General features: G+C 47.6%; 1 protein-coding gene across 7 annotated transcripts in view; it reads right to left on the reverse strand.

Annotated features, from left to right (window-relative positions):
- Nucleotides 1-14,690, reverse strand: part of MGAT5 (alpha-1,6-mannosylglycoprotein 6-beta-N-acetylglucosaminyltransferase) — a 363,475-nt gene that overhangs the window by 41,390 nt on the left and 307,395 nt on the right. For all 7 annotated transcript variants that reach the window (XM_059927612.1, XM_059927613.1, XM_059927614.1 and 4 more), the window contains 2 exons: nt 8,824-8,973; nt 442-588 (listed from right to left, as the gene is read on the reverse strand). In XM_059927612.1, the coding sequence (XP_059783595.1) occupies nt 442-588; nt 8,824-8,973 (297 nt within the window). The remainder of the gene's footprint in view (nt 1-441; nt 589-8,823; nt 8,974-14,690) is intronic.

Here is a 14,690-nt window from a genome sequence, read left to right on the forward strand (position 1 = left end):
ACATACGTGTTTCTAACCAGATATAGAAACACCCAGCCTGGTCACTCACACGCTCTAAATGACTTTGGTTTATTGTCCCAAATAGAATCCAACTGCCTTCAATGGTGATTCACCATTTTCAAGTGGATTTTCCAGAGGACCTCCAAAGGCAATCCAAATAAGGCTTCCGCAAATGGTTCGAGCGGTGGCAGGATTGCTTCTCAGGATGGCACCTGCTGACAGTCGGCTAAAATACCAGGCGTACTATTCAGTTACCCCGATACGTCTGTTTTCTCAAGGATGATGATTCTTCAAGGAAGGATCCTCCTTCCACCCAACTAAGTGAAATGAAGTTGACAATACCTGCCGTCCAAGGCTCGGAGGTTCAAATGGGCTCCTAGCACTCAACAAACAGCTACCATTCATATGAGTGAAAGTAGAATGAGTTTTATAGATGCTTACCTCTCTCAGAGTTGGCTTGCCAATGAAAAAGTCTGTGTTTTTGCTGCTTTTGGGTGGGTTGAACTTGGGATTCAGAAAAGCACATCCATTTGCGATGGCCTCCAAGGGAGCCGGGCCTTCATAAGGGAACCCAAGTCCAACAAACAGCTGTAAGACAGAGGAGCACACCACATGTAAACACATCAATCAGGACTGGCGTCCCTGGCTCATGGGGGTCTCTTCTGGGCTCCATTCCTGTGCCGATGCCTCTGAGACTCTGGAAAGTTCCCAGGCCCTGGTTGGGGGTGGATAAATGAGAAGCCAGCTTACACCAGGGCCTGAAAAACATGACCAGGGACCTGTAAGCGCCCAGGAAGCTGCTCAGGTCATTATGAATTTCCCTCCTTTGTAAAAAAGTAGAGCAGTAAGTGTCAGGGCAGGCAGCTGAGGGGGTAGGGAGGTGGAGGTATTCAAAGAATAAAAACAACAACAAAACCCAAGACCCAACAATAATCTTTCTGTAACTTACCAGGAGACATGACTGCAAAAACACTTGCTTAACTAAACAGAAGGTTTCTTCATTGAACCAAAGGAACAACAGGCCCTTTCAGTGATGCCGGGAAGAGGGACAGAAAGGTCGCTGGGCGGTTTGATTACAGTTCACATGGAGCTGCATTAAAATGATGGTAGGTCAGCAAACATGGGTTTTCATAATGGGGTTTTCGCTGGGGGACACCAGCATCTTGGGTTTTATTTTCCCCTCAATGTGGGGAGAGGGTGTAGAGCTGTAACTGGGCAAGGCTTTCCCACCCCAGCAAGTAAACCACGAGTTGTCCCCACGGCAGACAAGAGATGGCAGCAAAAACACATGTCAGAGTCCTCGCCGGGACCACGGCTGAGAGCCGCTGTGACAAAGGGGACTCCCTGCAGTTCAGTGGCATTGATTCCTGGGGCCAGAAATGAAACATCATCTCATAGAAAGGCATCCTTGCGTACCCTCCCCTCGGGGTATTTCACACCACTGGGCGGCTGTGGGTCCTGACGGGCTTGGTCCAAGTCTAGGCTTGGTGACGTGTGAGATCTCCCTACCCACATGAAGGAGCCTATCCTGAAATCTCTCCAGTCCCCCAGGCACATCAAGTGGCAAAGGATAACTGGGTCCCAGGGTGTCCTTTCCTTCTGCCATCATGTTGGGGAACATCCACACGGCCACGCCCCGAGAATGAAGGATGCTGCTGAACCGGATACGGCTAGATGCTTGAGCCTCCTTTCCCGGGCCCTCTCCCCAGTAATCCTGTCTCTGCAGCTGCTTTAATTGAATGATGATCTGGAATACTTCTGCCTAGACAGCCCTGAGTCTAACCCCGGCAGCACTGGAAGATGCAACCCTATGTGCTGGGCACTCAATTCCAGGGCTGGACGCGCAGTGTGGCCCATGTTAGACATATTGGAGAGTCATGAAGCCCCCGCAGGGAATTTTCTGGGGGCAAGAAACTAAAATCTCAGGTTTTCTGGAGAGATGCCCCATCCTATAACTGTATGTTCTTCTGCACAGAACATGGTACTTAACCTTTTTGTTGTTTGGAAGAATAACCTTTCATATCCTGTAAACCTTGAGATGACCCTCAGGGGTGTCCACAGAGAAGGGAACTATGGAGGAAAAGCTTTGAGAAGCCAGCCGAGCTCTCGCTGCTAGCTGAGTCATTTCTCCTGGAGCAGAAGAACCAGAGACACAGGGGTGAGGGAAAATGTGGTAACAGAAGAGCTTGGAAGCTATCTGCCATGAGGGCATGAAGAACTAGTCCCAAGACATCCCAGCTTTGTTAAATATGAAGAACCCAAGGTTACTATCCTTGAGGCTTTGGATCTCTGTGATCTGCCACCCCCAGGAGATTTTGGGGAGCAGGTGTCGGGTCTCCAGGGAAAAGAGGACCTCTGTCAGGCCGTGGCTGGGCTCAGGAAAGCACAGGGCTTCCAGATCCTGGAAGATGCAGACAGGGGTCTCCGTGGGTTTAACCAGGGGCCCACAGTGTTTTCTGACCTCTGAAAACTGGGCCCTGCCATGAAGTGCTGATACCTTCATCAACACTAAATTACAAAGAATAACTTTGGAGGAAATGTAGGAAGCACAATGGTTGTCTATTTAAATAGAAAATCCTGGGAAAAAAATTTAATTAGCTCCTTCAGGCCCACCAATCTGAACCCATTAATTAAAAGGATTTGAGGCTGTTGCTTAATGGACTTGAATGGGACCTAGGTTTAATTATATGTGAATAACAATTTGCACCACCTCTTCTGCCCTGCTGGCATCCGAATATCTCAGTACACATAAACACTTTGGGCTAACTCTCCAAAGCCTCACCATTTCAGAATGAAGCTAAAGCAAATACCACACAATTTCTTGGCAATGAGTCTTCTCGTCACAGTAATTAGGATCGCAGGAAATGCATTACTTGGAAACACCAAAATGACAGTTCTTTGTCACTTCTGTCAATAAGCAACCTTCCTTCTTGCTTCCTGTGTACTCACTACCTGTGACATTATAATGGAGCAGATGTATTAAGGTCAAATAGCACACCTGAGGTTTGAATGACAACAGGATAGGCAGAGAGGGTTTATCACCACCCAAGGGTATTGCATGAACTTCTGAGTGCTTATGGCCTTGCCACACACACTGGTACCTTAACCACACTAAATTGCTTTTCCCCTAGTTCCCCACTCCCCCCATCATTCTGCTCGCTTACAGATTTCCTTAGCACGGGGGCAAGAGAGACACTGCAAGAATGCATTCAAGTGCAGAGGCTTAACTCCTCAGGAGGACACAGCATATTTTATTGATGCTTCATCTGGCTTTCAGAAGCCTAGAATGTAATGAGGATCTTCCAGACGACGAGACATCTCCATGGCTGCAGCTCTGACCCCATCAATGAGCGTTTCTAAATAGAGCTTTAAATCACATGCTCTAAAATTTAACTTTTGAACTAACACTAAGGAAGAGAGAACAGATGAAGCTCTAGGATTGGGACGTCCCTACAGGTCGACAAAGAGTTTAGTTAAGCCACTCAGATTTGTACTCTGTGTGAAAGGAGAAACGAAATTGTTTTAAACCCCTAAGCGGAGTAGTTCACAAAGAATCCTTTAAAGGTGGATAAAGGTAGTTCTGAGACCAGGACAATGTGGTGATTAAGAGCACAAGCTCTGGAGTCAGGCCGACCAGGTTTCCAACCCTGGCTGCATCATTTCCTAGCTCTGTAACTGTGGGAAATTGTTATATGCCTCTCTCTATGGATTATCTGAGGTCCACTGATAATGCATTCTCTCTAGCTGTGGGCCTTAGTCAAGGTAACACAAGCTCTCTAAACCTGTCTTTTCATGTGTAAAGTGGTGAAAGTAATCGTGCTTTATTTCATGGGGCTGCTCTGAGGATTCAAGGAGATACTTCATGGAAAGGATGTATTCCAAGGTTTGGCACTTAGTAAATGTTCGCTAAACGCTAGTCCAAGTTCAAACCCAGGTTCAACTTGACGTGCAGCACGCACACGACCTTTTGTTGTCTAGCTGGAGTTTGCTGTGCAGGAGTTGTGGTTGTGGGGTTTTACAAGAGGTTCAGCACCTGCTTACGTGTATTTATGAGTTCTCTGTGTTTCATAAAGTACCTGGATTAAAAAACAGGGGTGGGGGGCATCCATCAGAAGAGAGAGGGGACATGGTTTACAGTGACTGCCTCAAGCAAAGGTCAGTCCCATGAGCCACATGCTATGGCTAAGCCTTACTTGTTTATTCTTCACATAATGATTGGGAATCATTACATTTTTGATAATAGGTATCCCTTTTATATCTTTAAAAAGAATCCATACAAGGCTGGGAATGGAGAAAATCTATTTTCCTGATAGGTGATGCTTTTGTGTAGCCGGCAAGGTCCCCTCTCTGGACATCTGTCTTCCCTTTTGTACCCAACGCTGATGGAAGAGAAAACAGTGGCCAAAATCTCTCCCATATATGTTTGGCTACGCCCTCTCCTGGGCTCCAGAAGCCCCTAACCTACCCTACCTGAAGACTGTCTCCTAAAGGTCTAGAAGGGCAAAGGAGACAAAGACAATGATACTTGCCAAGCACGTTTAAGCACCCCAGGTTAGTCAGTATTGGCCACTAAATCAAAGGTCATTTCCTGGAGACCAGCTCACTGGGTAGACTCCCAGACTATGCCCACTATGTAAGTGGCCTTCCAGAAACAAAACAAAAAATCCAACAACAACATCAAGATCACAAGTCCCTGCCCTTCGGTCATTTGGAAGCCCCAGCACAAAATCAAATGCATTGCAATTTGCATTGCGAAAGCATATTACCCTGGAGGTGGGGAGGAAGAGAACATTCAGATACATGTACAACTGCAGATGCCGACCATCTTCAGCTGTGCCAGCATGCAATGTCTACCATGAAAAGGCAGCTCAGGTGCACCTCCTTGGAGAAGCTGTCCGGACCACCCCTCTCACCCCAATAGCTCACCAGGCCTACCCCTCAGCTCTTAACGGTGAGGAGGCATCACAGGCCTGGCTCACCACCACAGTTAAGATGGGTTCTAACGGTACCGAGGTCAGAGGATTTTAGTGATGAAGAAAGAATTCACGGAAAGGGCTTAACACAGGGAAGGGTTAGAGAAACGGTCGTTACTGATGCAGTGAAACCCCATGGTCGTGCCCCGTGATAACATAAATGGGTTGTGTGTATTTGGGTGTGAGGAGGTGCCTTTGTTCTTGAAACCTCATTCGGAGAGGTTAATGAATCCTATGTCCATACATTCTTCATTCTATATACATATGTGGGAGGGGAGGGGGGAGGATGGAGCGTGTGTGCATGGGTAAGTGTATGCAAATTATTTTCCACCTAGTTGGAATGGGAATGGCTTTTGGGACCTGTCACCAGGACGAAACCTGCTTGACTGCCTGAGGTTGGATACTGCAGGACCTGAAGTAGACACAGAAGACGGATTGCTCCAGCAGTAAGCTCGCTCTTGGGCTCTCTCTCACAGGGCCTGAGGATGTGGGCAACACCACGGAGAGGCAAGCACGGGATATCAGAAGGACAGTGTCCCTTGTTGGGGAGATCTTGGAGATCTAGGCACATTATTCAGGAGAAAAGCAAGAAATCAATCCTAGGGGCATGGCCCCAAGATCCCAGATGGCCAGTGGATTTCTTCTGGACTCCTTCCTTCATTCTTCATACGGTTATCTGAAGACCTCTACAAGCCAGGCCCTGAGAAGGTACCTGTCAACAGAACAAGCAGAGCCCCTGGGTTCTCATGGAACTGCACGAGCGTCTGGTCCACTGGTCGTGGCTGCCTTGGGCCCTGGGGTTCTGAGAGAGCTTGTGCAACCACATCCAAGCTTGTGGGAAGAGCCACGGTTGATAGGGGGGGTCAGACCCGAGGATGGAATAGAACAGGGACAGTAGTACATACTGCCTATCTTCCAACCCCGCCCGGGCTTCTAGGCGAGTCCCACAGCTAAGCTGCTGAGCTGACATGGGAGGGAAACAGGGCCGCCATGCCCCCATCCAAGGGCTGGAGGGGGAAATGGCCAGAGTTGTGGGCAGAAAAGGTGTGTGGCAACAGCAGGAGAAGCAGCTGCTTCTTCCTCTGCTTTCCCACAGCCAGATTTGTTCTCGACTCTCACTGTCAGAAAGGGAGGTACCCGTTTGGGCTCACTCCAAATGCTCCTCCAAGGCAGCGTGGGATGCAAATGCCCCAATCTGTAAGGAAATTCCCCTGGTGCTGGGTTCTGGGTAGAAGGGGAGCCTCAGCGACACACTGCCTCATTTTCATCATATTTGCCGACCGTTTCAGCCATGATTCCACTCGGAGTCCTTTCATATATTCTAGTCCTCTGAACAGGCAATACCAAATGGGATCAGCGACATCCTCTGAAAGCACCAGTTTTTCAAGGATAAACAGATGACCCTTACACTCAAAATTCCAGCTGTAATCCTTGGGTAATCTCGGGCAATCTCCGACCTCATGGCCTGGGCCTTTCAGGCCTCTTCTCTGTTGTTCTCCAGACATCAGGGACCTTAGCTTCGGCCTACCTCTCATTCTCTGACAGGGTAAGTGGATGGTCTGTAAGTAAGTGTTCTTTTAAGATCTGTAAGGCTGAGTAAGACATTCGCACAGCTGGGTTAATAGAAGCGTGTGGGGCAGTGACGACAGAGAAGCAGCGCTGCCAACTGTAATTTTAAAGGAGCTTGAGCTTTTCCCACAATCTGATGCGGGGAAAAGGAAAATGAAGCAAAAACAGCATTGCGGCTAAAGAGCCCGGACTTTCTAATGATTCTAAAATGTCCTCCTAAGACAGAAGGTGAACGGAAAGCAAACAGTACAAACTGGGGAGCTCTGGTGATGGCCACCATCATCAGACTGCAGATGACCTTGTAAGGAAATAAAATCTTAATGAAACAAACCAGATCTTTGGCCAGGGAGAGAAATTTATCAAGTGAATTTATTCACGGCATCACACACATGACTTGGGAGGTAGAAATGATCAAATGCATTTACCTATGGAGAAACTGAGGCAGAAAGGAGATGCAGATTCTTTTGGCTTGTGAGTATCCACTGAATGTTCTTAAGTTTGTATGTTTTTTTCATGAGGCTGGTACGTCGAGGGCCTAGCAGAGCTTTCACTTGCAATAAAAAAATCACGAGTCAGGGTTACCTCCAGGGTGACCTCACTGACAATGGACAAGCCCAACTCTCTAGTCTATTTCCTCCTGTTCAGAATAAAGTTAACAGTAATACCTGCCCTGCCTACCTCTGAAGGCTGTGGTGAGAAGTAAACAGGACAGCATATGTGAATGTGCTTTCCCACACTGAAGTATCACACACACTGATCAGAAATGCTACGATGCCACAGAAACTCATCCGCTTAGCCTCTCTCCTCTACCTTGACAAAGAAAATGAAGTCAGGACCAGAGCTGAACAATTCACTATTGATAATGCAGGGCAGGGATCGTGCTTGTTTTCTTTGCTCCTGTATCCTTTGCATGATGCCTGGCACATAGGAGCTGCTCGAGACGTATTTGTAAAATTCACAAATAAGAGCTTATTAATAAACATGAATTTTCATGATATGTATTGCAATCCTCTTTACTTATCTAAATAATTTACTGAAGTCTGATATATTTGTCTAATATCTGTGATGTTATCGTGTTCAATACCATAACCCTTTTAATGGATTGCAGTATTTTACCTAAAGAACGTGTAGCATTTAGAGGCAGGACTCAGGAATCTATGCCATAAACATGTGAAAAGCTGCTCTACCTCACTCATAAAGAGAGAAAGGTAACAAGCACTGACTGATAGACTGTATAATATCTGCGGAGCCATTTTGGCTATAACCTTTAAAACTACAAATGTATATATCCTTTAGCCCAGCTATTTCTGATACGGAAAGATTTTTAAGATATATACGTTTAATTTTTTTAAAAAAGAGCTTATTAATAAACATGAGGAATACATCAACGTGCCAACCAACCCTTCAAGGCCCAACACTGATCTATTTGCAGGTCCCCTAACCTCACCGGATGCGTCCATGGCAGAATTATAGGAAGGGCAGAGACCACTGGGTGGACACCCCCAGGATGTGAAAACACCACACTCATCATGCTACTGAAACGACCATCCATCAGTTGCTCCTACCCACCTACCCACACCACGTGGCCTGAATTCTACATCTGTGACATTCAGACCCTCAGCCCCTTCTCAAATTTTATCTTCCACTATTTCCCGACACACAGACTCGCTGGGTTGGTCTCTTGACTCTCCTGGGTGTGTCATCTCCACCTCCACCACCTGACTCACTGCCGTCTGTGCCAAATGCCAGGTGCCTCCACACCTGCATCCTTCATCTCTCACAGCTCTCACGATGCCTTCCTTGCTCCCTGAGCCCCCAAGGACTCTTCCCTTGTCTGAACTTCTCCAGTGTCCAGTACAAACGTTCTGAACAAGCAGGTGTGATGAAAAGCTAGTTGGGGGACGGGTTACTTGAACAGGGGTGATTGGAGAGGTGGAGGAGTTAAGTGCCCCAGGCTTGCTGGGAAAGCTGCTGTTCTCTGAGAACGTCTGATACCCTACTTTTCCTGTTTGCCACCATGTCCCCAGCCCCTCACTTGATGCTTCTTGGCACAAAGCAGGTCCTCAGTAAATAAGTTCTAAATGGTAGCAACCTCCTTTCACAATTTGCTAACTATTAAGCTACAGCTAGTCTAGAAAACCACTGCCCAGCAATGACGTGAAGATCAACGGTACCACTGAAAAGAAAGCACCGAAGATTCTGATCCCATTTGCAATGGCGAGAGAAACAAACCTCCGCACAAGAATACTGATGCATTTTTACAAAACTACAAAAAACTTACCTTGGTTTCTCGGAGAAGAAACTGCAAGTCCCGTCCACTGAGGATCCCGTGGTTTTTCACGTAACTGGGAATGTTCTTTGTGCTGGAGCCGTAAACAGTCGCGTGAACTTCCGTGTACGTGTGAATGATGTCCAAGTAGAGCTTCTTATTCTAAAGAGGGTACACAAGGAGAAGGTATTTCTCTTTTCGTTCTCATAAAAACCTGCCTCATAGCTGGAGGCCACAGAGACAGGAGCTCTTAACATGGAGACTGCATGAATTTGGCAACCCAATTCCTAAAACTTCTTTGAAAAGTAATCTGACTGGATTTTGAGGGTAAAAACAGTCACATGGATACTGTACAATTCTGCAAGAAGAAACATATCCTATAGCGACATACTACTGAATACCAACGATGGCGAGACCAATTGAAGTATTGGTATTTTGAAGTATTGTCCTAGCCTTGTAAATTACCGGGGACCCAACACTTTGCTTTTGGCTTGTCCTCCTTATGGGGGAGTAAGTTTGGTGAAGGAAAGCTCAGAGAAGGCAGTCAGTTGGATTGGAATATTTATCTGGAGACGCTAAACTGTCCCCGAGGAACGCAAACATCCGCAGCTCTTGCCAGTATTTCTAGTGATGATTAACTCATGTTGTCAGAACTGGATCCTACCTAATTCGGATCATGGGGAGATGAGAGTTTCCCACAGTATACCCTGATTGACTCAGCAGATGCCGAGATAATGAGAATATCCAGGTAGACAAAAGTGGAAAAAATGTTAAATGGAAACTCTGATGAGCCCTGAAAACATTCAAGAGTAGTTTTACTTTTCTTAGAAGCAAAACAAAACCTCTCCTCTGTGTTGGTAGGTACTGAATTTCGAGGCACATTTTCTAAATCAAAACCACCTGCAAGGAGGAAGCAAGCTCCCTTTCCCTTCCTCTTCACGTTTCCGTGTGACTAAGTCACACAAGCTGGATTTTGTGGGTTGTCTTTTGGGGTTTTTTTTTTTTTGGACATTTGAAAGATTCAAGTTCTGTAATGTTTTCCAGTTGTATAAAAGTGGGACAGGGTTTTGCCCATTTGAAGCCTGTTTTCACACACTCCAGGGAAGTGTAATAATCGCCGGTTTTGTGACTTAAGACCGCAAGGGACACGCGGGTGTGGCATCAGCAGCTGCAGAGCACATGATGGGGAAGCTGGCTCCGAAGAGAGGAGGGGCAGCAACATTCCGGGGGCGCGGGGCCCTCACTCTGACCTGGTAGGGCAGCTCCAGGCATCCCGAGCCCGGTTCAGGGTCTACCCTCTGCCTACATCTCGCAGGTGAGAATATTACAAAGCACTCAACTTTGGGGGATACATGTTTCAAGTCCTGTATCCAAAGTCTTCATGACTGGAAAACCAGTACAGTCCAGTCTCCATTTTATGCACTGAATGATTTTCTTTTGTTTGGAATCAATCAAGTCCACCCCTGCACCCTACTGTGTGAATAAAATGAACATTCCGACTTAAAGTCTAATTTCATGCCACGTTCGGCGTGGCTGGAAGATGCTAAATTCATTACCTCAGAGATGTATACCCTTCCATTCGTGCAGAGGTGACTAGGAACAGTTTATAAACCATGACTCCCATTCAGCTTGAGCCAAATTTAGGATCATCTTCCTGGTGTGAGTTAATTGGAGGGGGTCTATGACACAGTTTTGTGCTAGAGGGACCTGATTACTCCTGAGCCCACAAACCCCCTTCTCAGGGGCTCTACCTCCACCCCAGCCCCTGGTAGGTAGGCAAGGGCTTCTGTAACCCTGCCCACCCCTTGCCACTCCTGACCGGCCCAGGGTGTGTCTGACCTGAGGGGGACCCATCCCCAAGCTGGCCGGCAGCCTGGGACAGTGTGGCCGGGCTCAGGACAATGAGCTGAGCTAGTCAGACCCTCTCTCAGGAGCTCAGAATCCTGCTCACAGAGAGATGACTGACAGACGGCTGGGGTTTTGGAGCAAAAAGGTCATGCGGTGTTGGAGTCCGAGCAGTTACGGACCAGATGCAAGTTCTGGGGAAGTCAGATGCCAGTCTTGCGGGTGGGGTGAGAAGAGAACCAGGTAAGAGCTGAAAGGAGGAGGGGGAGACAAAAATGCATAATGGGTAATAAGAGGGACCTGGAGTGACTGCGACCTAGACATTCCCCCTGTGAGTGTGATAGAAAGAGCGCAGGGGTGGGGAGGGAGGAGGGGAGAAGGAGGGGGGAGGTGGAGGGAGAGGGTGAGAGCAAGGGGGAGGAGGAGAGAGAAAGGCGGAGGGGGGAAAGAGGAGGGGAGGGGGGAAGAGGAGGGGGAGGGGGAGAGAGGAGGGGAGGGGGGAGAGAGGAGGGGAGGGGGAGAGAGGAGGGGGAGGGGGAAAGAGGAGGGAGAGAGAAAGATGGGGGAGGGGGAGACAGACTGATGAGGGGGGAGGGAGGGGGAGGAGAGAGTTAGAAGAGGCGATGGAAAGAAAGGTAAAAGGTGGAGGACGAAGGGAGAGGAAGAGAGGAGAGACTGAGAAAGGAAAGCAGAGAGACAGGAGAGAAAAGCAGGGCCCAGAGGTGCTTCTGGGTCCCACCCCATCGGCCTGAGTCTGTCTGGATCCTTAGAATAATAGCAGATGCCCGAACTTCCCCCCCTCCTCCCCAACTCTTTTGTTTGGGCTGCTCCGCGTGGATCCCTCCTATCTAAAGGGAGGCCTGTCAGGATGTCATGCAGGGCTTTTGGCTGGGACGGGGGTGGGGGCAGGCATCTTTTCTTTAATAAAGCAAATAGAGACATTTCCCTGTGAAAAACCAGCTGCTCACTAGTCAGGATGGACCAACAGCCCCTGAGCCAGATCCGCAGTGAGCGACAAAGGAGAACAGTGAATGATCACCCAGGTCCTAACCTGGAGATGAATACTCACTGCAGACAAACTCGAGGTTAGGATTCCCACACCAAACGCCTGGGAAGACACATGTCCTGCCATCCATCCCAGAAAAGGTTGGGGCTCCTTGAAGTTTAACAAGGGGGCAAGTTCAGGCAAAGAGAAAGAAGTATATGCCAAGGCTGATAAAGTCTATGAACTTATTAACAAGAAGGCACGGTAAAGTCTGAAAGCAGAAATTCCCTTCAGAGAGGATTTCTGTAATTTCATGGAGGAGGAAATCACAACAGGTTATTAGAGGGAAAAAGAAATGTTTCAGATATAACCCTAACCTTTCAAGATGACACGACAATGAAGTGATCCCACCTCAGGTCTCTCGTTGCCACTTGTCAGAATTCCGAAGAAATCTGGCCAGGGCGATTCCCCAGGGTGAGCCGCCCCCTTCCTTCCCAAAGTGAATGCTCACCGGATGCGAAAGGAACCCAAAGAGGCATCGCCAGCTCCAAACCACTGCCTGAATTTCCCAAAATCCAACTGCCTCCCGAACCTCCCCTCCTGGGTTGCCACGGACACTTCCACGCCTTAACAGGTCATTCAGTGCCTTACTTTCCCAGACCAGAAACCCTACCCCCAGGCTCCCGATCTCAGGGATTGGCATTCGTCTCCTAGCCAGGTACCAGAATCACACTTGGCATTCCACACATCAAATTAGTCACAAAGCCCTGCTGATTCTGCCTCCGTAATATCAAATTGTCTCCTCCTGTCCAGGCTTTGATCCTCGCTCACTTGGACTGTGCCAGGATGAACACAACCAGAGCTTAACAATCTGCCTGCAGCTCAAAAAGGTGATGCAACGAGTCCGTGGTTTCTACAAGTGAGCAGTGGTGCTGGGACGGATTGCAGAAGAATCTGTATGGCTCGATGTCACTTTTTAACCATGCAAAGCAGGAGTAGTCAGTGATATACATATCAACAATATTTTTACATATGGGCATTTGGAGTTAACTACAAAAATATGCATGGGGATGACAGATACAAACTTCCAGCTATTGATCACTGAGGAGGGAAGGGCGGGTTTGGGGAGGTGGATGGAGCTTTAATGATATTTGAACTATATCATTTTTCTCTTAAGAAAACTACTGGACAATATGAACATCTACACATCTGGGTGGTGGGCATATTTGATATACTTCACAATTAAAATAGAAAAATTAAAATACATGCAATCAAGAAAGAACAGAAACCAGCGGTATGACACCAAAGCTTGCACCACTGCCATCTCACTGAAGGACCTAGTTTTTGCCAAGAAGAGGTTCAAAGGATCTCCGTCTCTCCTCAACGGAAAATGCTATCTTTTGTGTTTAAGAAATAAGGATAAATTAGGAGTTTGGGATTAACATATACACACTACTATATATAAAATAGATAACCAACAAGGACCTACTACATAGCACAGGAAACTCTACTCAATATTCTGTAATAACCTATATGGGAAAAGAATCTGAAAAAGAATAGATATATGTATATGTATAGCTGAATCACTTTGCTGTACACCTGAAACTATCACAACATTGTGAATCAACTATACTCCAATATAAAATAAAAATTAAGAAAAAAAAAAAAAAAAGAAAGAAGGCGCTGCAGTTTTGTAAATTAATCATGGTCCTGGCCTGCCTTTCCCCACCCATGGGAAGGCCCCCAGTGGGAGGGGTGTGTGTGCAAAAGGGACCCTTCCCCTCCCGATTTTGGACATCCAGGCCCACGGTCAAGGTGACACCCCGGAACTGGGGGTCCCACTGATCCAAGAACTGGATCAATATCACTCTCCAGAAAGCTTTCCTCCTCTGACTTAAGAGACCAAGGTCAGAGAAAATCGTCTCCACCATAAACCCCATCACCTACACACTTGTTGAGACACAGTCCAAAAGGGCCTGCAGGGAGTCACCACGCCGCAGCATGCCACCACCCCTGTCTCGGGGGTGAGATGTGCCTCCAAAAGGCCCCAGCTAGCAGCCTGCAGCCCCTCAATGCTCTCGGTCTTCACTGCAATTTAAATTCCCATTAAATACAACCCATCAAACTGATTACAATTTCAATCTACCTAAACTCATTTAAATCTACCTACACTCATTAGGAGGCAGGGGATGGGAAGATGCTACGGAAAAGGAGAGAACATGCTGGGGCCAAGGAGCAGGGCTTTCAGTGTGTAGCTGGCGGCAGCTTTGTTTGCAGAACTGGTCGTAAGATATTCAGAGCTTGAATGGAGAGCTTTAGGAAAACAATTCAATCTAAAGCAACACTCGCTTGAGTCCTTAGCAGGGGGAGAGGTAGAAGGCAGAACCGCACAATCTGGAGCCCTTTTCTTTCCCAGCTGGTGAATTAGGGGTACAGGAAGGCTCTTTGGCGAATGGTAGCGTTCTGAGCTTTGGGTTGCAGTGGACATTATGTACTTTCCTCCCCATCAACACCCTTGCTCCCCATGGCAGATATGCACCTCCCTTCTCCTGGACCCTCTTTCCCCTCATCCACATGGCACCTTGTGGCCTCCCATTTAAAAGATAATAATTCTGCTGCCCTGCACAGAGTTAGTTGGTCCATGGAGAGCGCCTGGTAAGTGCTAAGCCAGTGGGCGTCCTTCCCAGGAAGGGCTGAATGGGTGTGAAGAGCCAATCCCTCTCCAGAGCCAAAGCAGTGAGTGGGTAACCAGGCTGCCGAAGCCAGCATCAGTCCCGTTGCATGAAGGTCAGGCTCCAGACAGAGAAAAAGAAAGTCGTCACAAAGAGAAGGTCAAGTGTGAGAGGGTGCATGTCTCAGCAGGGTATTGGTCCACTGTTCCAGTTACATCTCTGCCCAGGGCATGCCTGCCCTTCCCTGGGTTCTGAGAGTCCCCCAATCAATGGGAAAGCTGGGCTTCTGCCATTTCAGCAGAAAGAATCCTGACAAGTACACTTGTGATCAGATTCTTTATTTTGAGCATCATGGATTTTTAACCATTTTCTTAGTA

This window comes from Balaenoptera ricei, chromosome 7, assembly GCF_028023285.1.
Source record: "Balaenoptera ricei isolate mBalRic1 chromosome 7, mBalRic1.hap2, whole genome shotgun sequence".
Taxonomy (NCBI): Eukaryota; Metazoa; Chordata; class Mammalia; order Artiodactyla; family Balaenopteridae; genus Balaenoptera; species Balaenoptera ricei.